This window comes from Barbus barbus, assembly GCF_936440315.1.
Source record: "Barbus barbus genome assembly, chromosome: 33".
NCBI classification, from domain to species: domain Eukaryota; kingdom Metazoa; phylum Chordata; class Actinopteri; order Cypriniformes; family Cyprinidae; genus Barbus; species Barbus barbus.
In genome coordinates, this window is record NC_136761.1 from 20,157,356 (window position 1) to 20,181,661 (window position 24,306).

Consider the following 24,306-nt stretch of genomic DNA (forward strand, 5'->3'; position numbering starts at 1 on the left):
GCTATATTAAATCAATATATAATATTACCAAGGTCAACATGCAACCCATGGTCAGCTGCATGTAAACCCTAGTGACAAGCACCCATCCATCTCCCTATAACAAAATTCTTTCTATTTTTCTAGAGACTTCTCATGTCCCACTAGAAGACGATGAAGGCTCATATAATAATAATAATAATAATAATATTATTGTAGATGGAAACCGGTGGATAGTGGTTTCAAAGGGCAATAATGCTATATGGTAGTTAAGAGACTGGAGTGCTCATGGTTTGCTCTGTAACGTTATGGAACATAAACACATGAACACTTAACGGATATTGAGCCAAGCCTAGGTGATATGAAATAATAAAGATTAGAGTGAAGAAACTCACGAGACTCAATGCAGACAGCATGCAGAAGACAGAGGAAATGAATAAGTATGTTTGTAGTACAAGCTTGCCATCTACTGGTGAAAAAGATACAATCAAATGAAATGCATCAGAATAAGCTTTATTGCATGAAACAATACATGTTCTTTGAGAATATAAGCATTTTAAAGAAGCATATCAGAAATAAAACTTATTTGTACAGTACATATGAAACCATACTGAATTTGAAATGAGCTGTGTGATGTGACAAGTTTATTAATGTTTATTGTATAGTTATGCTGAATATGATTTGGGACCAATGAGATCTGAACTGAGACCTATGCAGCTTTATTACATTATTGCATTGCATTATGACAACACCGATTATTCCCTGATGGATGTAATATCAGAACAGAATAGAAACACTTCCGTTTAAAGACAGCAGTTCATCTCACATCTTGATCACTGTACGAATACTGAAAAAGAGAAAGAAAGAGGCTAAGTCTATGTGTGTATGTATATGTGTATGTAAAGATATAGAAATAATTAGACACCATAACAAATAATTTCTTCTCTTGACTAATGTGTGTGGTATATGACCATTCCAGAATACAAAAATACTGAAAAATGTCAGACATACAGTCGTGGGCAATGCTTAGCACAATACAAGCTCATTAGTAGATTCACAGAACTTACCTCTTCCCAGTGATCATAAGATCGAATGCCTGGTTAACCTGATCTAGAGTCAGTCTGTGTGTCACAAATTCATCCAGCAGAAGCTTTCCACTCATATAATCCTGTACCAACTTGGGCACTGCCTCAGCACTCTTCCAACCTGTCAATCAGACAGAAAGAACAGAGAAGTTACTTGCTTAGACTTTAAAATGATTAGACCTAATTCTCCATTTCACATCAACCTGGTGCTGCAACATATAGGCTACAATAGATCATCATAAGATATATTTAAATTTATCAGGTATGCTTTACCACCAAAATAGGAGCCTTTTAGAGTTTTTCCTTGTAGAATATCCTCAGAAACCAGAGTAAGTTCTCCCATCCTGGTCCAGCCCACCATCACACAGACTCCCCCTGCAGGAGTACATGCTTCCACAGCGGCTCTCTGATTGTAAGATATGACATCTTATCAGTTCATTCAACTGCATATGAATCCGGATTAGTAAAGTCCTTGTTTGACTATATGGTAACTTGATTTGCTTTCACAATTTGAAATAGACCTCTTTGAACCTAAAAGTATTGTTAGATAAAAGATTCAAGACATTTGCTTTTTCTTACCATTACTCCCACATTCCCCACACACTCAAGAGAGAAGTCAACGCCACCATTAGTCAGCTCCCTCAGCACCTGCTGAATGGGTTTGCTGTGGTCTTTAGGGTTCACAAACTCAGTTGCTCCAAAAGTCTTGGTGATCTCAGACTTGTCTGGGTTGATGTCTACAGCGATGATCCTGGAAGCACCAGCAGCCTTGCATCCCATGACAGCTGCCAGTCCAACAGCTCCCAAACCAAACACCGCACATGTAGAGCCAGATTCTACCTGGGGAAGACAATGACAAAAAAAAAAATAACATGCTACAAGCTTGTGGGATGTTGTTTTTATTTTATGTATTGCCTTATATGGCAGGAGAAATCAGACATCACACACACTTTGCCTGTGTTCACTGCTGCTCCATATCCTGTAGACACTCCACAGCCCAGCAGACAGACTTTGTCCAGTGGAGCATCTGGGTGAATCTTGGTGACATTGTCCTCTGGCACAACAGTATATTCAGAGAAGGTGCTGATACCAATAAACTGGTAAATCTGCTGATTCTTGCAGGTGATCCTGCTGGTGCCATCTGCAAGAAGACATTGCTGATTTGTCTCCCTAGGAAATATAGAGGGTCTAAATGGAATTGATTTGTTTTATCACCTACCTCATGAATCTATGAAGTCTATGAATTCAGAAGAACAAAAAAAGCAGAAAAACATCACTCATGTATACATCAGTAACATTAACTCACCAGTTTTTGGTGCAGAGGTTTGTCTTTGGACTCAGACAACGTTCACATTGTCCACACTGTGGCACGACTAAAGGAATAACTTTATCTCCTGTAGATAAATGACTGAATGGTAGTGCAGTGTTTTGACTTAGAGCAATATTGAAAGAAAAAATATTTACAGTTTAATCACTATTGAGCTTGCTATTTCTTTTGCATTTGCTTGTCATACTGTACATGCTTTTGTTACACTTTTGTACTTGCAAAGGTAAACTGAAGATTTCAGAACAAATTATATATAGCGGGTAAAATAAGTATTGAACACGTCACCATTTTTACCAGTAAATATGTTTCTAAAAGTGCTGTTGACATGAAATTTTCACCAGATTTCGGTAACAACCCAAGTAATCCATACATACAAAGAAAACAAAACCAATAAATTCAGAAATTAAGTTAAGTTATGTGTAATAAAATTGAATGACACAGGGAAAAAGTATTGAACTACTGAAATGTATTTAATACTTCGTACAAAAGCCTTTGTTGGAATGCTCATTTGAGCTTTTGGCCTATTCTTCCACAGAGTCTTCAAATCTTGAAGGTTCTGTGGGCATCTTCTATGAACTCTGATCTTTAGTTCTTATTTTCTATTGGATTCAAGTCAGGTGATTGGCTGGGCCATTCTAGCAGCTTTATTTTCTTTCTCTGAAACCAGTTGGGAGTTTCCTTGGCTGTGTTTGGGATCATTGTCTTGCTGAAATGTCCACCCTTGTTTCATCGTCATCATCCTGGTACTGTAGGTGTTGAGACTGAACCAGCTAATATTGATTTCCACTGACTGGGACAGGATTGCTTTTTAATTACTATTAGATTTCTGCCGGTGTCTTGGCTTTCCATGCCTTTTTGCACCTCCCTTTCTTCATGTGTTCAATACTTTTTCCCTGTGTCATTTATTTTATGTAACTTAATTTCTGAACTTATTTGTTTTGTTTCCTTTGTATGTATGGATTACTTGGGTTGTTACCGACATCTGGTGAAAATTTCAAGTAAACAGCACCTTTAGAAATATAATTACTGAGAAAAATGGTGACGTGCTCAATACTTATTTTACCTGCTATGTATGTATGTATGTATGTGTTTCAATGATTAATGCTCGGCAACAACATGCAAGTGCAATGACAAGTCTCAGTTAACCTACTGTAATGCAGTATATGTAGCTGGGTTTTTTGTTTTTTTAGCTTTTTAAAGAAAAAAAAAATAGAATAGAAAAAAGCAAGCTAGTGATAGTTTTTCAAGAAAAGCTAGCAGTTAGAGAATAAATATGCAATTGATAGAGGGTCAAGTGTGTGTGTTTTTTTTTTGTAAATAAAAAGAAGACAGATAGATAAAATAGAATTAGAGTTAGAGGGTCAAATAAAGATGGAAGAGATGTGTCTTTAGCCGTTTCTTGAAGATGGCTAAGGACTCAGCTGCTCTGATTGAGTTGGGCAGGTCATTCCACCAGGTGGGAACAGTTAATGAAAAGTCTGTGAAAGTGATTTTGTGCCTCTTTGGGATGGCACAATAATGCGTCGTTTACTTGCCGAACGCAAGCTTCTAGAGAACACATAGGTCTGAAATACTGAATTTAGGTAAAGGGGTGCAGAGCCAGAGGTGGTTTTGTAGGCAAACATTAATACCTTGAATTTTATGCGAGCAGCTATTGGTAGCCAGTGCAAATTGATGAACAGAGGTTCTTTCGGCTCATTAAAGCTTAATCTTGCAGCGGCATTTTGGATTAATTGTAGAGGTTTGATGGAATTGGCTGGAAGACCTGCCAAGAGAGCATTGCAATAGTCCAGTCTGGACAGAACAATAGCTTAAACAAGGAGTTGTGTTGCATGTTCCGAAAAAAAAAAAAAAGGCCGGATCTTCCTAATATTGTATAAAGCAAATCTGCAGGACCAGGCAGTTTTAGCAATGTGGTCTGAGAAATCAGTCACAACTCCAAGGTTTTTGAAGGAGTTATAAAATTATAAAAATTAGGAAAAAAAAATTGTTTACCTTTGGACATCTTTGTGACACCTGGACCAACACTTTCCACCACTCCTGCCCCCTCATGTCCCAAGATCACAGGAAAGGGCTGGGGATTCATAGTTTTACCAACCTCATGCAGGAAAGTCCAGTCTGTGTGGCATACTCCAGATGCTACTATCTGACATGGGTCAATTGATAGTCATTAGTCTAATATATAAACACTGCTTAGTCATTTTTACAACATCACAATAATGTCTTTATGAAAGTCTACATATGAGTGTCATATGTAAAGAGATTATATGCAGACATGGCCAGTGAAGTGTAATGGACCTACTGTACCTTAATTCGTACTTCATGTGCTTTGGGAGGCGCAACCTCCACCTCCTCAATGGAGAACGGTTTTCCTGGTTCCCAGGCCACTGCTGCCTTGCAATTGATAACCTTAGAGAAAGAAAAAAAAATCTTAATGTGATTTGTTTCATAGTTATAATCAAAAACATTCATCATTTTTTGAGGATAACTATCTGAGGACTTTTTTCCCTTACCTATTTATGTCCTTACCTTACCCTCAGTTTCCATACTAACCACACACTTTTAATCCAATGAATCGTTTCCAATGTTGTCTATAAACAGCCTCCTAAAAGAACCTGAAGAACAATGAAAGAAAATAAGCTGGAATTTGTGTTAAAGTTTTTTTTTTTTTTTTTTTGCTTTTTTTTTTTTTTGAATGAATGGTTTGATTCAAAATGTTTCCAAAATATTTGATTGTTCTGACATTGCATTAACACGTGATGTATGTAGCACTGTTTACTTTCTTTTTTTTTTTTTATTGTCACAAAAATAACACTGTTTTTTTATATAAGCTAAGTTCATGGCTAATTATAAAAATACATGCATTCTTGCAATATTTTAAATATTTGTGAGGGCATAATTTAAGCAACATCCCACATATGCTTAACATGTTAGATAAAAAGAAACCGTAGCTTTCATGTAAAGTGGGTCACTTTTAAAGCTATTCTGATGGATTCTCATCATTAATAAACCATTATGAAATATATTATTAGTTAAAGCCTATATTCCACTAATATCTGTATCTGTGCACACAGGCATGACATTGCATATATGGTATCATATATGCGTTACCCTTGTGTGGTGTAGCAAAAAGGAAGTATGCAAGTGCACAATATGATGTGTTACATTCATTCAAGTTTACATTACAAGCATGCAACACTTTTCATAGTAGAATGCTGATGTTTTAATTACAATTTTTTGTAAACAGTACACATTTCTTAAACATTAAAAAAAATCTTCACTTGATCTTAAAACAGTTCAAGCATAAATCATTGCCTAATATTTATACTGTCAGTATACTAATACATTTTCAAATTCATTAACATTTAGGGGATTGTGATATCCCTCAAAGCTAAATTTCAGTTTTGACAAGTTTACTATATTTAAAAAGCATTCAGTAAAGCAGATGACTTGACGCACAGATTTACAGTTTGCAAATGTTTGTATGCTATTAATAACTTACACGCAAAGCTGTTTTTGTCAGGGCTCAGGAGAGGACCTGCTGGTACTAGTGTACTTTGTACTAGTGCACAGCTGCTATATGATTATTCAAGACGTGTTACTGGCTGATTGACCAATACAGCAGCTGAACAAAGTCCTGCTTGCATGTGATTGGATGACCTGCAGATAACTATGGGTCAACCTTCCTCTTCCCAATGGCAAAAGCAAAACAAGTTTGATCATGATCAGCATGTATTGAATGTATGTATACTTACCTGGTAGGGGAGACACCATGATCAAGAAGGCGGTTCACCCAGAGCGAGGCTTGGCCGTTGCACTCCGGTTGTGCTGACCCCTGCGAATTCCCCAAATGTGGGAATCTCGACTGTATAATTTATGGTAGTGGGGGACTGCGTTCGCGCTCTCCCCTGAAATTGGGAAGTCGTGGCCTAATGGTTAGAGAGTCGGACTTGTAATCCAAAGGTTGCGGGTTCGATTCTCCGGCCGGCAGGAATTGTAGGTGGGGGGAGTGAATGTCCAGCGCTCTCTCCACCCTCAATACCACGACTGAGGTGCCCTTGAGCAAGGCACCGAACCCCCAACTGCTCCCCGGACGCCGCAGCATAAAATGGCTGCCCACTGCTCCGGGTGTATGTTCACGGTGTGTGTGTGTTCACTGCTGTGTGTGTGCACGTTGGATGGGTTAAATGCAGAGCACGAATTCTGAGTATGGGTCACCATACTTGGCTGAATGTCACTTCACTTGAAGCCCCATGGAAATTTGCAACACTTAACTGAAGATAATTCAATGACTATAAGCCTTCAAGAAATAATAAAAGTCAGACCGGTGAAATTTTACACTGTTGGTCTCGAGGCACACAGAAGAGAGAGATACTCTTGCTGTACAGTGTACATTGAGAGAAAATAAATGGAGTAAATCTGCTGCTAATAAAGAAGAGATACAACCAAATCAAATTCAACAAACTTAGCTTTATTGTATGGAACAATTTCTGATCATAACAGACATGGTCCTTGTATTCTCGTTGAGACAATAGACAAAAAGAAGCAATGATTTATTCAGTGAATGGGACTTTCCTTTCCTTCTGCACCTTTAATACAGGCCTGTGCACTTTAGCCAATACATACAGGCAGTGAAAAGGGACCTTTGGATTAGCGCACAGATAATCATTGTCTAAATAGATATATCTTTATCTTTTTATAGATATAACTATAAAATAATATATTTTCTTTGTAAATATTGCGAAAACAGTCTTTTATACTAGCCTGCAAAGTTCATAATGACATTTAACTTATGACATTGATTGCAAGGCTTTAGAGAGGTCAGCGCGGACATCTGCCTTTAAATCCTGAAACTCTGACGATCACAAACAAGCCAGTTAAGATCTCAGGAAATCAATCAAAGCTGCCAAACGACAATATAAAAACAAAGTTGAAGAACAATTCAAAACCAACAACGCAAGAAGCATGTGGCAGGGTATCAATAACATCACAGATTTCAGAGGGAATAAACCAGCTACTGTGAACATTGCCGCCTCTGTACCGGACGAACTTAATCACATTTATGCTCGTTTCGAGGCTCACAACACCGCCCACACAGAGCGCGCTCCCGCGGCTGTAGCAGAAGAGGCGAGCGCACTTTCCTTTTCTGTCGCAGATGTAACCCGATCCTTCCGACGGGTGAACATCCGCAAGGCTGTGGGTCCCGATGGCATCCCAGGCCGTGTGCTCCGAGCATGCGCATTCCAACTAGCCAGGGTTTTCACAGACATTTTTAACCTTTCCCTCTCTCTGTCTGTGGTTCCCGCATGCTTCAAAAAATCCACCATTGTGCCCATACCAAAGAAAAATAAAATCACATGCTTGAATGACTGGAGGCCCATTGCTCTGACACCCATCTTCAGCAAGTGCTTTGAGAAACTCATCAGAGACTGCATCTGCTCTGTGCTGCCTGACTCACTGGATCCCCTACAGTTTGCATATCGCAGAAACCGTTCCACAGACGATGCTATTGCCTTCACCCTGCACACTGCTCTCTCCCACCTGGAAAATAAGAACACCTATGTGAGAATGCTGTTTGTGGACTACAGCTCAGCATTTAATACCGTAGTGCCTGCCACACTGGTTGAGAAGCTCCAGACTCTGGGACTAAACGGATCTCTCTGCAGCTGGATCCTGGACTTCCTGACAGGCAGATGTCAGGTGGTCAGAATGGGCAACAACACTTCATCCCCGCTGACCCTCAACACTGGTCCTCCTCAGGGCTGCGTCCTCAGCCCACTCCTGTACTCCCTGTACACATATGACTGTACAGCAACACACAGCTCCAACGTCATCGTCAAATTTGCTGACGACACAACGGTGATAGGCCTGATCACTGACAATGATGAGACGGCCTACAGAGAGGAGGTGAGAACCCTGACTAAATGGTGTCAAGAGAACCACCTCTCACTCAACATCGATAAGACCAAGGAGCTGGTGGTGGATTTCAGGAGACAGAGCAGAGAACACACACCCATCACCATCGACATGACACCTGTGGAGCGAGTAAACAGTTTCAAATTCCTCGGTGTTCACATCACTGAGGATCTCACATGGTCCGCTCACACAGATGCAGTGCTGAAGAAGACACACCAACGCCTCTTCTTCCTGAGACGGCTGAGGAAGTTTGGAATGAGCCCCAGCATCCTCAGAACATTCTACACCTGCACTGTGGAGAGCATCCTGACCGGCTGCATCACCGCCTGGTTTGGAAACAGCACTGCTGGCAACCGCAAAGCTCTGCAAAGGGTCGTGCGAACTGCCCGTCACATTGTTGGAGGTGAGCTTCCCTCCCTCCAGGACATCTACACCAGGCGGTGTATAAAGAAAGCCCGGAGGATCATCAATGACTCCAGCCACCCGTCCCACAGACTGCTCTCTCTGCTGCCTTCAGGAAGACGTCTCCGCAGCATCCGATCCCGCACTAGCCGACTGAGGGATAGCTTTTTTCCTCAGGCTATCAGGCTAATGAACAGTCAAAACTAATACACCCTACAGCATACTCCCACCTTACAGTATACCACGCACTGCACTTTAATTCCATACAGTTCAAACTGGACTACCAGTACACTACTGCACAAATACAACAATCGTTTTGCCAGCACTGGATACCATCCAATACACATCCATGACATTTGCACATCCGGTTTATATATAATCTGCTGCATCTTCGCATATTACTGTGTGTATATAACGTAGAATGTGTACTACATACTGTGTATAATGTGTATCGGTAACTGTATGTCTGTCTAATAGTACACTGTGTGTACTGAGTATACGTGTGTGTATATTACACATTGTCATCTGTATAAGTCTGTACGTATGTATGGTAATGTCTATGTAAATTGTTTCTGCACCGTCTGGAGCACGCTCTCAAGAATTTCACTCACGAAGGCACATGTGCTGTGGTGATGTGACAATAAAAGTGATTTGATTTGATTTGATTTGAGGTAGAGGAACCCACCAAAATACTTGAGTTGTTTGAAGGATATTGAGAATCATCTCCATTTCACATCTCAACCACTGTCTGGATACTAAGAAAAAGAGAAATAAATGAACAAATTACATAATTTTTTTTTTGTTTTTTTTTAATTGTTCATGCCTAGACTTTTTATTGTGGGATTTGAAACTATAAATAGAGAGAGTCAACCCTATTTATTTTACAAATGTATGCATGATTTTACAATGATCATTCATGTATGATCATTTAGTTCTCCCCGCCCCTCCACAATCAATATTTTTCAATAATCTGCCTCACACAATGCAGAGGAAAAGATCTGCCACTACTTCAGTTTCATCACAATTTTAATGTAATATTGCCAGGTTATCAAAACCAGTAGCAATGCTATCAAACCTTATCAAAAACAGAGTTATCATATACAAAGTTATGATCTATAGCAATAGTTATTAATGAAATCTATAATAGTAATATGTAGCTATTGTTGCATGAATAATAAGCAACTGATAAAAGTATCCACCCTATAGTAAAATATTAATACATTTTGATGCAATAAATATGGTATAATGTAACAATGTTCATCCCTCCAAAACAGAGAAAACATCTTTCACATACCTGTCTCTTTTAAAGTGTTTAGTGTATATAAATTTGTGTTTTCAGGGGTAATTCGCTTTTAGCACAATTCTTAACCCCACCCCAGACCTCACTTTCAAACCCTGGTTACGGCCATGCATATGAACTGAGTTATTCTAAAGATGAATGAAATTTTACATAATATTAACATTTGATTATGCTGGACATTACAGAATATTATAAAATCATTACACATATAAGGCAACATTTTCTGGTGTTTTTCATCATAAACAAAATCCATAATTGTGTTCATTAATAGATGCAAAAAAACGGACCTTTTCCCAGTGATCATGTGATCAAAGGCCTGGTTAACCTGATCTAGAGTCAGTCTGAGTGTCACAAATTCATCCAACAGAAGCTTCCCACTCATATAGTCTTGAACAAGTCTGGGCACCACCTCAACACTCTTCCATCCTGTCAATCAGGAAAACAACAGGTTAATTACTGTAAATGATTCATTTTGCGCTTTTGCCATCATGACAGCTCACACTACACTAAATACAGGGAAAGCATTTACCTCCAAAATAAGTGCCTTTCAGAGTTCTTCCTAGTAGTTCCTCCACCTCAATCCATCCCACAATCACACAGATTCCCCCTGCAGGACTGCACGCTTCCACAGCAGCCCTCTGGTCAGAGGAAATTGTATTAGTTCAATTAACCACAGGGCACATACAGTAAATTACTTTCTTCTACATGGCAACTTGACTTGGTTATATAAATGACATTTGAAGTAAGAACATCTTTGAAAATTACAGCTCTACTAATAAACTTACAGTTAATTAAATAATAATACACATTGGTAATAAGAACTTACCATTACTCCCACATTCTCCACACACTCAAGAGAGAAGTCAACGCCACCATTAGTCAGCTCCCTCAGCACCTCCTGAATGGGTTTACTGTGGTCTTTAGGGTTCACAAACTCAGTTGTTCCAAAAGTCTTGGTGATCTCAGACTTGTCTGGGTTGATGTCTATACAGCGATGATCCTGGAAGCACCAGCAGCCTTGCATCCCATGACAGCTGCCAGTCCAACAGCTCCCAAACCAAACACTGCACATGTAGAGCCAGATTCTACCTGGGGAAGACAATGACAAAAAAATATAACGCATGCTACAAGCTTGTGGGATGTTGTTTTTATTTTATGTATTGCCTTATATGGCAGGAGAAATCAGACATCACACACACTTTGCCTGTGTTCACTGCTGCTCCATATCCTGTAGACACTCCACAGCCCAGCAGACAGACTTTGTCCAGTGGAGCATCTGGGTGAATCTTGGTGACATTGTCCTCTGGCACAACAGTATATTCAGAGAAGGTGCTGATACCAATAAACTGGTAAATCTGCTGATTCTTGCAGGTGATCCTGCTGGTGCCATCTGCAAGGACACCATGTTGAGTTTTGTCCCTGGGAGGCAGAGAAAACTACAGTTGACCTCTATTCAAAAGTAGATGAAAAAATACATAGTATTTACTATCAATAAATTGTGTATTATTATTATTATTATTATTATTATTATAACCAGTTTTTGGTGCAGAGGTTTGTCTTTGGACTCAGGCAACGTTCACACTGTCCACACTGTGGCAGGAACAGAGGAATGACTATCTCCTGCAGATATATAAAAATAAAGTGTTCTGAAATAATGCATGTCTCATGCCTACACACTTCTACATTCATGCATCTAGGACAAAGTGATTAAGATGAAGCAACTGAGAAACCAGAACTTGCATTTATAAACATTAAAAGTGTTTATGATGGATTTTTTGGTTTACCTTTACCAACACTCTTTTGTGACACCTGGACCAACACACTCCACAATCCCAGCCCCTTCATGTCCCAGGATCAAAGGAAAAGGCTGTGGCTTAATTTTAGCAACATCATACAGGTAAACCCAATCTGAGTGACATACTCCAGACGCTAATATCTAAAAACAGTTGATGAAAAGACACTTCTTAGTGAAATAAAATAATACTTGGTTCTTTGAAAGCACAATATAGTTATTCTCAGGCCTTACTCTCAGGCCTATTTTTAAGTTGCGTTTTAAGCTTAGTCTACATCTAGCCTAACATGATAAATATAGTGCTATGGATCTACCTTAATTCGTACTTGATGTGCTTTGGGAGAGGCAACCTCCATCTCCTCAATAGAGAGTGCTTTTCCTGGTTCCCAGGCCACTGCTGCCTTGCACTCGATCACCTTAGGGATAAAATTATGCACCACCATTCAAACCATTAAAAAAATTATAATAATAACATAAGACTTTTATAATGTTACAAAAGATTTATATTTCAAATAAATGCTGTTATTTCTATTTAAAAAATAATCCTAAAATGCATCACGCTTTCCCCAATATATATTATGCAGCACAACAGTGCCGTTTTGAACTTTGAAAATAATAATAAATATTTCTTGAGCACCAAATCAGCACATTAGAATGATTTCTTAAGGATCGTGCTGTTTAAAATTGTAATATTATTTCACAATGTTACTGTTTTACTGGGTTTTCCATCAAATAAATGCTTTTCATTTGCTACAACAATACATTAATTTCCTGTTATGTCCTTACCTTACCCTCAGTTTCCATGGCAACGACACACTTTTGATACAGTGAATCTTTCCTCTATGGTCTTTCGTCTACTGTAGACAGCGTTGCAGAGACAGAACATTTATGACAATTAAAATGCCGAAGCAAAAGAATAAATACTCTGATTATACAAAAAAGGTTAACGTTTTTCATGTCAAGAATGTTTCACTGCCTACTAATTCCAGTACTCTTGTCAGTCCATTGTGCTGCATTAATCTCTATTACTTCACAGTTCAACATTTTACCATTCAAAAGGACGTTCAATACAGAAAATATGCTTAGAAAATCAACAGTCGCTCTATTGCAGACAGTTATTATGCATTTATTGAAGCATACATGCAACAAGTGTGTGGTCAACTTTCAGTTTTGTTTTATACCTAGAGCCTTTGTCCTCTAATGAAGCCAGTAGTACAGACACCACTTATGGCTTTGTGGCCTGTGTGATTGCAATGCTGTTGTATGGAAGTTACTTTGTTTCTGTTAAAACCGTTGATACCGGTGATGGTGAGTTTAACTCTTATGCTTTAAGCCAGCATTTGAAAGGGCTTGTGCTAAAATCTGTTGTTTTTACAGGAATGTTTTTTCAGTGGATTTGCTGTTCAGCTATATGGTTTGTTGGACTGTTTGCGGACATATTGTTTCACCCCTCCAGAGCCCATCCTGCTGCAATGCTTGGAGGAGCACTTTGGGCCACTGGTAAATCATACGTGTGAGTGAATAAACCTGTGTTTAAAATATACCGATATTATTTGTAACAGATTTACCTCTCAGGAAATATAACAGCAGTCCCAGTTGTGAAGTTTATTGGCCTTGGACTTGGGATTTTGCTTTGGGGATCCAGTGCATTGCTAATTGGATGGGCAAGCTCAAGGTAAGCCAGACTGATGTTTGACAGAAAGGGCTTAAACTAGGGATGAACTGAATTTCCAGATGTAAACTTTGGAACACGGATTTCCATGCTGGCCCAGGCTAGTTTATGCCATTTTAAGTTGGATAAGCAGTCCACTGGTGACACAAGCATCTGGAAAATACAGAAAACTTTTGCTTGATGCAGCTTAAATCACTGATAAATATGTAATGTTTAGCAGTCAGATAACAGATCATTTTGACTTAAGTTTAGCTTATTATTTGTGCTTTTTAACTTGAGCTCATCTGTAATATCAAGTAACAAGTTTTGTGATCTGAATGTTTATTTGCATGCCGTTTTGAAATTTATTCATACATTTTCTCAGAAGTATTGTTGCACTGGTTTAGTGCACTTTTAAAAAAAATATTCTAAGCTGTAACACTTGAGGTTGAGGTTCCATTTGCTAACACAAGTTAACTACTTTCTTTTAACATGGACTAATAACAAAGTAGGGATTCTAAAGTATTTATTAATCTTAATGTAAATTCCGACATTTACAACTTTTTGATGCATTAGTAAATGTTAATATTTATTATTGCTGGACCTGAGCTAACATAAACAATGAACAGTTGTAAGTTTCATTACTTCAACAAAGATTAATAATGTAACTGGTCATTGTTGGTTAATATAATGAGACCTTATTGTAAAGTGTTATCCATGTTTTTAATTAAAGGCAGAGGTGAATTTACCTCTTAATTCATTCCTTTCAAGGTTTGGTCTGCATTCAGAGGAAGTAACCAAACCAATACACAATTATTGTGGAGCTGGCCTTTGTCTCCTAAGGTAATGAGAGAGCAGGCAATGTGATATCCTCAAGGATTAGTTGTGTGCACAGCATTTGAAGGCAGACCATCAAGAGGATTTTTATTTGGTTAATGAAGGCTGAAACTTTACATAGTAATTTTGTGTCCTCAAAAGGATGGCCAAAAGCCACGGCAATAGAAAGGAAATGCTGCAGGCATACTAATTTAATATGGTTAGACAATATTTCCATCCCAAAAATATTTCTAGTTCACTCAGGAGTTACACCTCACAAAGATCCTTTTGAGATCAGAGAGCTGCTGTCTTTACTCGCCTAAAAGTTTCTCGGAAATTGAAAATGTAATATATTGTGTAAGGCAGGATAAATCTCCTCCTAAGACCTGAAGTCACATTGTATTGGATCCACAGTTCCATCTGATTTTATGGGATATGGAATAAAAACATCCTTACCTTTTATTTATTGTGAGAGAGAACCCTGTGGTACAGTTTTTATGTAACACAATCATGTCTTTGTTTCAGTGCCATCATATTCTTCTTTGTGAAAAGTGATGTTCAGAAACACACATCTACTGAATTCATGCCTTTGTTGATTGATGATAGGGTAGGTTTGTTAGGGCTTTTCCTCAAGAGTTATGGTTGTTTATGCAGAATATTGTTTTGTGTATTATGTCTTGGATATCCAATTTTTTGCTGAGATTGTGCGTACGTGCATTCACACGTCTGTATTTAGAGGTTGAATCCAGACAGCACAAGTTCCAGTGATTCATGGGTGGACACAATTTCACCAAAGAGCAAGAGAGTGTTGTAAGTATTTGTAGAATATCAAATCTATGGGTTTTCATGATATCCTTTTGTTACAGTGGCTGCATCTTGGCCGTATTTTCAGGTGTCCTTTATGGTTCTTCTTTTATGCCTGTTTTCTATATTAAAGTCCATGCCACAATCAATTCAAGTATGTTCATTGGATCCAGTCAGCATGGTATGTGTACTAGTTCGATTTAAAATTGACATGCAGTTGTACTATGGCTTAATGAGATGTTAATGGGTTTTTTTTTTTTTTTTGCCATCCATTACAGAAATTGACTACTGCTTTGCCCATTACAGTGGAATTTTCCTCACCAGCACAGTGTATTTTCTTTCTAACTATGCAGTCATGAAGAACAGGCCTCGGATTTATCCCAGAGCCATTTTACCTGGTAATTAATGTGCTTTCTATTGCATCGTCTTTATTTCAACTTAGATGAAAGGACCATGTTGCTTTGTAACTCCATCACAGTTGTGATTATATTTATTTACGTGTACAATCAGGCACTGAACCCAATACATTTGCAATACAAAATATTCCTCCAGAGATTCTATCACCTTTCTGCTGAATATTGAGTTCCTGTGTTCCTCAAGTAAGATCTTCCGTGCAGGTTTTTTGAGTGGCCTGATGTGGGGATTAGCCACATATGCCTGGTTTATAGCAAATTACTACCTTAGAGCAGTGATCACATTCCCTATAATTAATGCTGTAAGTATCATGAAAAAAAAAATCGTTTGTGTCCTCATTCACCTTGCATTGCAAATCGTATGTAATGATAGTGTGTTCTACTTTGCTTTCAGGGTTATGGCTTAGTAGCTGCTCTGTGGGGAAATGTGGTATTTAAAGAGGTCAAAGTAGGTCACATAAAACTATTTGTATTCATTCAGTGTTTCAGATGGCATTTTGATATAACCTAGCTTGACACTTTTTCAAATGAAATTGAGTAGCTATTTATATGTTCATTTAACTTCAGAGAACACAATGTATTGAAACGGCTATTGTTTTTATTTTAATATTGATTCATAACTCGTAATATTAAAGAAATTAAGTAGAGTCAACTTCTGTTTAGACTGTCCTAACAAACTGATTTTTATTTCCTCAGGGATTTGGGAACTTGCTGCTGTTTTCTTTGGCGTCTTGTGGTGTTCTGTCTGGCTCCCTGTTAAACGCCTATTCAAAGACTTGAGTCTGTACGTTATGTTACCACAAGATGGCAATGGTGGATCAAGTTTTAAGCCAAACTTGCATAAGGCCTCTGCAGTTGCTTAGTAGCCCTTGATGTGATTTCCACATTTCTTGCGGTAGCATTTTAATTGCTATCAAAATTAATTTGAGGTGTTTTGTAAGTTCACACATATATGAATTAAACCATTTCCCCTTTCTGGCTACAGGCTGTGTATATTTGTTTATATTTGTTGTATTTTCTCAATTGAGTCTGAAGCTTTTCACTGGGGTCATTTATATATAACTTTTTGACCGATTAATTTTCATGACATTTTATGTCTCCAATAAGACCCTCAGCAGACAGACTAGCACTTCTAAAGATAGGTGTATGCATACAGTTGAAAGTGCTACAGTATAAAACATGGCATTCCTGATGTACATAAAGGAGTACATAGTCCTCACTGTTGTTCCTGTATCCTGTTCTCTTTACTGGAGCCCATCATTATTGCATGGTATTGCTTCACAGACTGACACCAGTAAATTCAAGCACAGAACATGTAAACACAACATTGTTTACAGGCAGGTGTGCACAACGTCTTCCTGGCGGAATATTGTAATTCATTTTTAAGGTTTTCGTGACAGACCTGGTTAATGGGCTTTTCTGTTTTGTAATTTATCAGCAGTTGTAAAAATAAGGAATAAAATTAATCAGCCCAAGATGGTTTTCTGAATTAAGAGCGTCTCCCAGCTGTTGGTCAGAAGTGCCTTAAACCCTTCTGAAACTTGTTTTCCAGCAAGAGTTGAACTTGGTAAGCTCTCACCCTCACTGAGAAAATAAAAATACATAACTCAAACCAACCTTATTTTGTTTGCTGGTCTTAGCTGGTTTGACCCCCAAACCACATTAAAACCAGCAAATAGACCAGTTTATGCTGTTTTAGATGGATTTTTCTCAGGAGGGCTAGCTAAGAAATGTACACATAAATATAGCCTATTGGCTATATGGAAAATTGACAGCGTTCTAGTCTCTTGCGCTTGCAGATGGGGCGTAAGGGCAAGCGACATTCTTGTTAGTTTGGGACTGTTATCTCAGCTGATCCGGCATCGGGACAGTGGTCTCATTCATGCTGGAGCGGTTGCGCTGAGCGGACCATCTGGAGCTCCTGTCTACCATCAACATGTAAACGAATGCTATTCCAACGTGGATAAAAGAAAATCGACTTAATCATGCGCAGACACTCGTACCAATGGATACGCATTCGACTCGTCCTAGAAATGTCTACTGGGACTCTTTCATTTATTTGTCAGTGTCGTTTTTGAAAATCTGCAACTGCTGGAAATATTCTGCCGTTCGGAAGTATTTGATTATAGCTGTAGTGTGTTTTGTTTATTTGTTTTTCACCGTTCATGTTAGTCGCACGTTTACTCGCCGAGACAAACGTCCTGATCTGTGGACTGGAAATAGCCTTTATTCTCAGAGTAAAAATGACCAGGACCCCGCTGATGGGGAGGGGAATGAATCTGTGAGCCCGACCAGGTCTAATGTGGTGTATATAACACTCAAATCTAAGCGGCACAAACCGGCCATCATCAGGGGCACAGTGCGACCCAAACTCCGGAGAAAGAAAGTTAAAGTGAGACAGCAGGGTGGCACACAGGGCAAGGCGAAGGACGCGGGGCACAATACAAGCACCGTTAACAAACGACTTGGGTATTCTGAGCTTGATGGCAGTGACACTGGTTATTCAACTATAAGGATATACAGTGAAAGAGCTCCTCCATGGTTCAGCAATGACGATATCACTGCCATGCGCTTTCTAGCCGAGAGTAAAATTACGCAAATTGATGAAGTGGCACCTCGGGGCTTCTCTTCTTTAATTTTATTTAAAAGTGTGACAAATTTCACGGACGACGTTGATGAGTGTCGTAAATGTCGCGGTATTGTCAAGCGACCCTTGGACATGAGTGAGGTGTTCGCCTTTCATCTGGACAGGATCTTAGGACTGAACAGAACTCTGCCAGCTGTCAGCAGACGATTCCACTCTCTTGGAGGTAGTGTTCACTTTTTTCCAAAGTTGTACATAAAACAAAGATTGCTACAGTGCGTGTTACAAGAAAATACTATTTTAGCCTTTCTACTTAAAAAATTGCACATTTAATTCAATGATACTTCCCAGTTCTTTGCAATTAACTAACAATTTGACCCCATTTCAGTGTTTTCTCCCTTTGTATATAATTAAACATAAAACTTTTGAAATTTATTTTTGTCACTATTTACATATTATATATTATATTTTATGTTTGTTTTGTTTTATTGTGTGTGTATGTGTATGTATATATATATATATATATATATATATATATATATATATATATATATATATATATATATGTGTATGTATATGTGTGTGTATATATATATATATATATATATATATATATATATATATATATATATATATATATATTAGTAGCAGACACTGCATTTTATTTAATCTTGGATTAAATTAGTATAGAACATAGGCCTGGTTTCAGAGACAGGGTTTAGATTAAGCCAGGATTTGGCCATAGTTCAATTAGGACATTTAAGTAGCTTTTATAAATATGCCTTAGATAAAAACATTACTGGTGTGCATCTTGCCCCAAAACAATGAATCTGACATTTTAAGATCACTCAGTGCAAGTTTCTTTCAGTTGAAATAGCCTAAACATGCATTTTAGTCTTGGACTAGGCTTAAGACTTGCCTATGAAACTGGGGGATAGTGTACCTAAAAAGTATTTGGAAATTTAGACTACATCACATTTAAAGGCCCAGTTTCACAGACAGGGTTTAAACTAAGCCAGGATTAGGCCATAGTTCAATTTGGACATTTAAGTCATTTTTATGAACATACCTTAAGGCCATTGCACTGAGTCCGAAATCTTTTCGGGTTTTTTTTTTTGTATTCTCCGTCCTTTCCTACCAAAATGCATGCTACGGATGCAAAAACGCAAAAAATCTAACCTGATCCGAATTTTTTTTGACGGACGAAAGTTTCGGAGGCAGTGTGTAAATATGATTGACAACTTGAGGTCGTATTTAATTTTTAACGTGCGAAAATTTCGGACTCAGTGTGCAGAGACCTTTAGAAGAAATATTACTAGTGTGCATCTTGAGACAAAACAATGGCACTGATATTTTAAGATCGGTCAGTGCAATTTTCTTTCAGTTGAAACAGCTCAGAGTTTCATTTTAGTCTTTGACTAGGCTTAAGCCTCGTCTTTGAAACCGAGGCAAAATGTATTATTACATTAGATTAAAAATATCAAACCAAGTGGTGTTTACTTTTTTTTTTTTTTTTTTTTTAAAAGTGAAGTCACTTATGAGAAAATAAAATTTGTGTGGATTTTATAGACTGGGGTTCCTGGGAGCCTTTTTAGTCTAACCAAAAGCTGTCATGAGCTATTGACAAAGCAAGTATGACTGATGCTGATTTAATGAATGTATACATATTAATCTTGTTTCAGATGGTCAGCCTTGTCCAGTGGTTTTGTGGGACCCTTCTTTAAGTCCAGTAGTAGATCGACCTTCTGAAAAGTTGAACTGGGGCTCATATCAAACCTCTCTTAAACACAAGTGCTGGCATCGGGACGTCATACCTAAACCAGAGTGGAGCTGCACCAGCATCCATCACCACGAATGGAGCAAGCTGGTAGTCTTTGATTTCCTCCTGCAGGTACTCCACTTTCATCGGTGTCTTTCTGCATTGCAACTGTAACTTTGTTGATAAGCAACATTTGTTCAGAAAAACAACTGGAACATTTTATTTTAAGTTTACTCCTTAAAGCAAAAAGATTGTTTCTTCTCAGATTTATGAACGTCTGGATAAAAACTGCTGTGGATTCAAGCCTCGCCCAGAGGACACCTGTGTTGAGCTTGGTCACCATGAAGAATGTAGAGACAAGGACAGCATAGAGCTGAGACACATAGTCCACCGTAAACATGACCCACACCACCTGGTTTTCTTCAACAACAAGGGCTACTTTGACCGAGACGAGGGGAATCTGAACTTCAGGCTACTAGAGGGAGTCAAAGAGTGAGTAGGAGTTAGAATTCAAATATTACCACTTGATCTTTCATTTGTATCTTATAATAACATTGTGTCAAAAATCACAGAGATTTTGCAGAGATGCTGCACAAATGTTCTTTTTAAAAACAGATCATTACACATACCTGCATTCAGTTTCATTAAAATGCAAAATTTTAAACTTATTTCCTCAAAGAAATGAGTCCTTACATCCTTAGTTTGATTACAAGTCATCACAGGTTATCAGGTTTACATAGACATTATGGTTTTGAAAATAAAATATAATTTTGGGCATCTTCTGTCCTTGGTCTTACTGGACAAGCTGAGGTGGTTTGTAATTGCTGCAACTAAGACTGCAACTGAATTCATTTCGGTGAGGCCACAAGTTTGAGCTTTCAGTAAGCCAACACCTCCACCCACAACAGCACTGAAGACGTAAGCAAATACATACGCCAACAATCTGACACATGCTGTCTGAGCTAAGGGATTCTGCTGGCAATGCTGCTAATGTGATATCTCTGGGAACGCAAGCTCACTTGTGCAATAACATAAATCAGAAGAAATGATGGGGCATTGCTGTGTTTCAGTATCACCGCTTGCACGTTATCTGCATTACAGCTGGGTATTACATAATATGGAAGTTAGCAATACAATTTAGTTTGAGGGGATTGTGAAAATGGTATAATGATATTTTATGTTACATTTTTAAAAAAAGAAAAATGTGGATAACTTAGTTTGTTTTAATAATTTTGGAGTGCATTACCATATTCTTTTAATATTTTTTCCCTTTCAGGCTACCAGATCAGTCTGTATCAGTGTTGAGGTCTCAGCGTCTCAGGGAAAAGCTCCTGCAATCGCTGTTTCTCGACCAGCAGTATTGGGACAGTCAGGGTGGCCGTCAAGGCATTGAAAAACTCATTGACGTAATTGAGAGAAGAGCCAATGTCTTGCTCACGTACATTAATGCTCATGGGATTAAAGTAGTACCAATGAACTCTTGACAGATGGAGCTTCAGCTTACAATGCGTAAGACGAACCACCAACCTTTTGGTTTCAATGAATGTTGATGTTTTCGACAGATTAGTATGCCAATGAAGACCTGCTGAATTGAAGATCTTTCAGTCAAAATTCTATGCACTACAGAAATGTAAGCACTTTGTGGTGTTGTAAGTACTGCTCCCATTTAAGACGAGAAGAAATGATAGCTACAGGGCTAATTTTTGGCACCACTGACATTCCATGAGTTAAAGGCACTGTAAGTGATATGATGTTTCGTTAACTTCTACCAGCTTTAGCTTCTGAATTCAACTGCCTCTTCTGTCCAAAATCCCACCCACTAATGACATGTCAGCAAACCTGATGCAAGCAATCTGAATGCTCAAACTGAGTCTTTTGGTTAGCTGCACAGGGATGTCCCACAGCTAGTCTGTCTTGATGTTTACAGAGCTGTAAGGTTGTGACAGAGAGCAGTGCAATTTCTCAGGACACCTGTTTTAGTTGCATCAAAGAGTGTGTGCTATTCCATAAACAATACCAAAGCACTTTAAAATTCCAATTTTATAATCAATGCATGTTCTGCTCAATATGTAGTTTCAGTCAGTTATTAATTTCAATCTGCAATACAGGTTTATAAGAACATTTCTGCTATAATCTGCACTTTTTTTTTTTCTTTGATGGTGTCCGTGATGATGGTTCCAGCATGGTTAAATCTATTAACGTTGCACTTGTGTTGATCACTGTGAAGATATGAATCTTCTTTCATATGAATGGCAGTATTCATTGTGCTCTCTCATAAGTGTTTATTTTTGCACTGTTGTTTGCCTTTGTAAAAAAAAATACATATATAGAATAAAAGTGTTACATATCAGTTCATTGCAAAATCATTTCAATATTACATGAATTGTTAGCACCACTGTTTGTCAATTTTGAGGAAAATCTCAATCTTTGAAATGGTTTGAAAAGTACTTTATACCATGGTCTGTCTGAACACTCAATTCTGATTGGCTGATTCTGATGCTGGCTGATTCTGATAGAAACATTCTAGCAACATGCTAATCATGCTAAAACATGTTAATGTTAATTATGCTAAACATGTAACTGGTTAAACAAGTCAACAACATGCTAATCATGCTAGCAATGTGCTAGCAAAATGCTAAATTGTGCTAACATGTTAAATCATGTTAACAGAATGCTAGCAATGTGTTAAATCATGTTAGGAACGTGCAAATCATGCTAGCAACATGCTGGCAAAATGTTCGTGGGTTAATTTAATTTTACAGACAAGAAAAAAATATAGATTTTAGTCAAATTTCAGGTTTTGAGTTCATTAAGCCCTCATCTAACGATCCCAATGCACCAAATAGTAATTAAACATCTAAAATGATCTTTATTTGTACGTTTTCTGAGATGAGTGCCTTTTTCTCTGCGCTGCCGCTGACTGATTTATGATTTATACTGTAAATGCGCTTCCACCAGTGCGTGATCCCGAGAAATATACACACAGACTGTATACATAGAATTACAGTATTTAAGTAGACATAAACTGTTATGTCTTAAGTGAATGTTTGGTGAACTGTTGTACTATATAGGCCGTCTGTCTCATTAATCTAACAATAAAAGAAAAGATCACTGCTTTTGATTGAACTGCTTTTGTAGTTTTAATAATCAGTGTATTTGTAATAAATACGGTGAAGTGATTTTTAAATATGATTATTTGTTTAGATGTAAAATAAAAAAAATAATGCATTATGCCTATTTGTTCTACTGTTGTTGGTGTTATTTTTTTTTTGCATCTGTTCTTATTTTTAATAACACAGATAAAATAAAAAATGGTTACATTGCGATTATAGTAATTAATATCAAGAAAGGAAGCGGAGGAAACAATACAATGTTACTAGGTGATTTTGCTTTGGAGCCTTCAGAAAACTTTAAATAGTTTTTTCTCAGATCTGACTTTGCCTACTTCACATGGGTGTATCTCAGTCAAAGGTCTTTTAATGGAGTGGAATGTGATTCACATTCAAATTTGTGTGGAATGTGATTCACATTCTGTATTCACTGTAGCCCCTAAACAGCTATTATGTTCATTTTCATGCTAGGAATCATTCAGTTTGAGTGCAGCTGAGTTCAGCTGTCTTCTTTTTTGCTGTTCCCTTTCTCATATGCGTTTTGGTTTTCCAGCCAACCAGTCAGTCAGTTCTCAGAGCCTAAAGTGTGACCCCTTTTAAAAGTGTACAGACACATACTTACCCACAGAAATAAGCTCACACAAGGGTTGAAAATACTTAATGTTTGGCAGCGCTACCCAGAATCCATTTCAGATGTATCTGCTCTGCACAGTAGACTTGCTGTGTCTTGCCACACACTTCAACAGACAAAACCTGGTCATTTGGAATGTTAAATCACCTCTGCTCATCTAGATGATATGCAAACACTTCTGAAACACTGGAGTGCCAATGTTCGCCATCCCTACTAAAACAATGTCATTTTTCATCCTGCAGATGTTTTCTCAATAGAATGTTCGATCGAAGCAGTAGTACAGTTTTTTTGTTTTCACTGATACCACAATAGGAATGGAAAGAAACAACTATTGAGAGCTGATTTTACATATGACCTCATTTTATTTAAATGTTTGAAGGGCAATGAAATTCCTTTCAGTTGACATCACTTCCTGTCTGTTTCTTCAGTCGAGTTTAAGAACAGTGTTAAACATGCTGCTTGCCACCCTGTGTATGTCATCGAGGGACCATTTCCACTTTTTCTTCCCCTCATTTCATATCCTAACAAGGAAGCTTTTATACCAGTTGCTCTGATCACTTCTTTTGCTAGAATATTACCACCATTTTCCCCTCTGTCAAATAAGCCATTATTCTCCAATTGTCCCTCTTTATCGTTCTAGCTTGTGACCTTAACCAGACTTATAAAAGATAGCTGAACATTGATTAGAAGACCTTTCCATGTCATGTCTTTCATTCTTGCAACTATAATAACCAGAACAA

The 24,306-nt window shown here is 38.0% G+C and overlaps 3 protein-coding genes and 1 pseudogene across 4 annotated transcripts; 2 read left to right on the forward strand and 2 right to left on the reverse strand.

The window, feature by feature from the left end:
* Positions 1–603: 603 nt before the first annotated feature.
* Positions 604–5,944, reverse strand: LOC306853171 (alcohol dehydrogenase class-3). Its single transcript, XM_079390379.1, has 10 exons — positions 5,891–5,944; positions 4,918–5,003; positions 4,696–4,797; positions 4,384–4,534; positions 2,368–2,455; positions 2,012–2,231; positions 1,641–1,901; positions 1,335–1,467; positions 1,044–1,182; positions 604–823 (listed from the first exon to the last, which is right to left on the reverse strand). The coding sequence occupies exons 2-10, from the start codon at positions 4,933–4,935 to the stop codon at positions 799–801; spliced, it is 1,137 nt and encodes a 378-aa protein (XP_079246505.1). The 5' UTR covers positions 4,936–5,003; positions 5,891–5,944; the 3' UTR covers positions 604–798.
* A 3,492-nt stretch (positions 5,945–9,436) lies between these two features.
* On the reverse strand, positions 9,437–12,602 carry LOC306853328 (alcohol dehydrogenase class-3-like; annotated as a pseudogene). Its single transcript has 9 exons — positions 12,585–12,602; positions 12,113–12,214; positions 11,791–11,942; positions 11,541–11,626; positions 11,206–11,425; positions 10,833–11,095; positions 10,536–10,644; positions 10,294–10,432; positions 9,437–9,461 (listed from the first exon to the last, which is right to left on the reverse strand). The product of its transcript is annotated as an alcohol dehydrogenase class-3-like (transcript).
* Positions 12,603–13,051: 449 nt separating this feature from the next.
* Positions 13,052–16,262, forward strand: LOC306853329 (transmembrane protein 144-like; the record flags this gene model as incomplete). Its single annotated transcript, XM_079390643.1, has 11 exons — positions 13,052–13,106; positions 13,176–13,298; positions 13,374–13,473; positions 14,221–14,292; positions 14,791–14,872; positions 15,002–15,075; positions 15,132–15,250; positions 15,348–15,467; positions 15,687–15,784; positions 15,877–15,930; positions 16,179–16,262. 11 exons carry the CDS (start codon positions 13,052–13,054, stop codon positions 16,260–16,262), a joined length of 981 nt encoding a protein of 326 aa, XP_079246769.1.
* Positions 16,263–17,360: 1,098 nt separating this feature from the next.
* On the forward strand, positions 17,361–23,069 carry LOC306853250 (Golgi-associated kinase 1B-like). The gene is made up of 4 exons (XM_079390513.1): positions 17,361–18,292; positions 19,749–19,957; positions 20,091–20,317; positions 21,102–23,069. The coding sequence occupies exons 1-4, from the start codon at positions 17,488–17,490 to the stop codon at positions 21,307–21,309; spliced, it is 1,449 nt and encodes a 482-aa protein (XP_079246639.1). The 5' UTR covers positions 17,361–17,487; the 3' UTR covers positions 21,310–23,069.
* Positions 23,070–24,306: the final 1,237 nt, after the last annotated feature.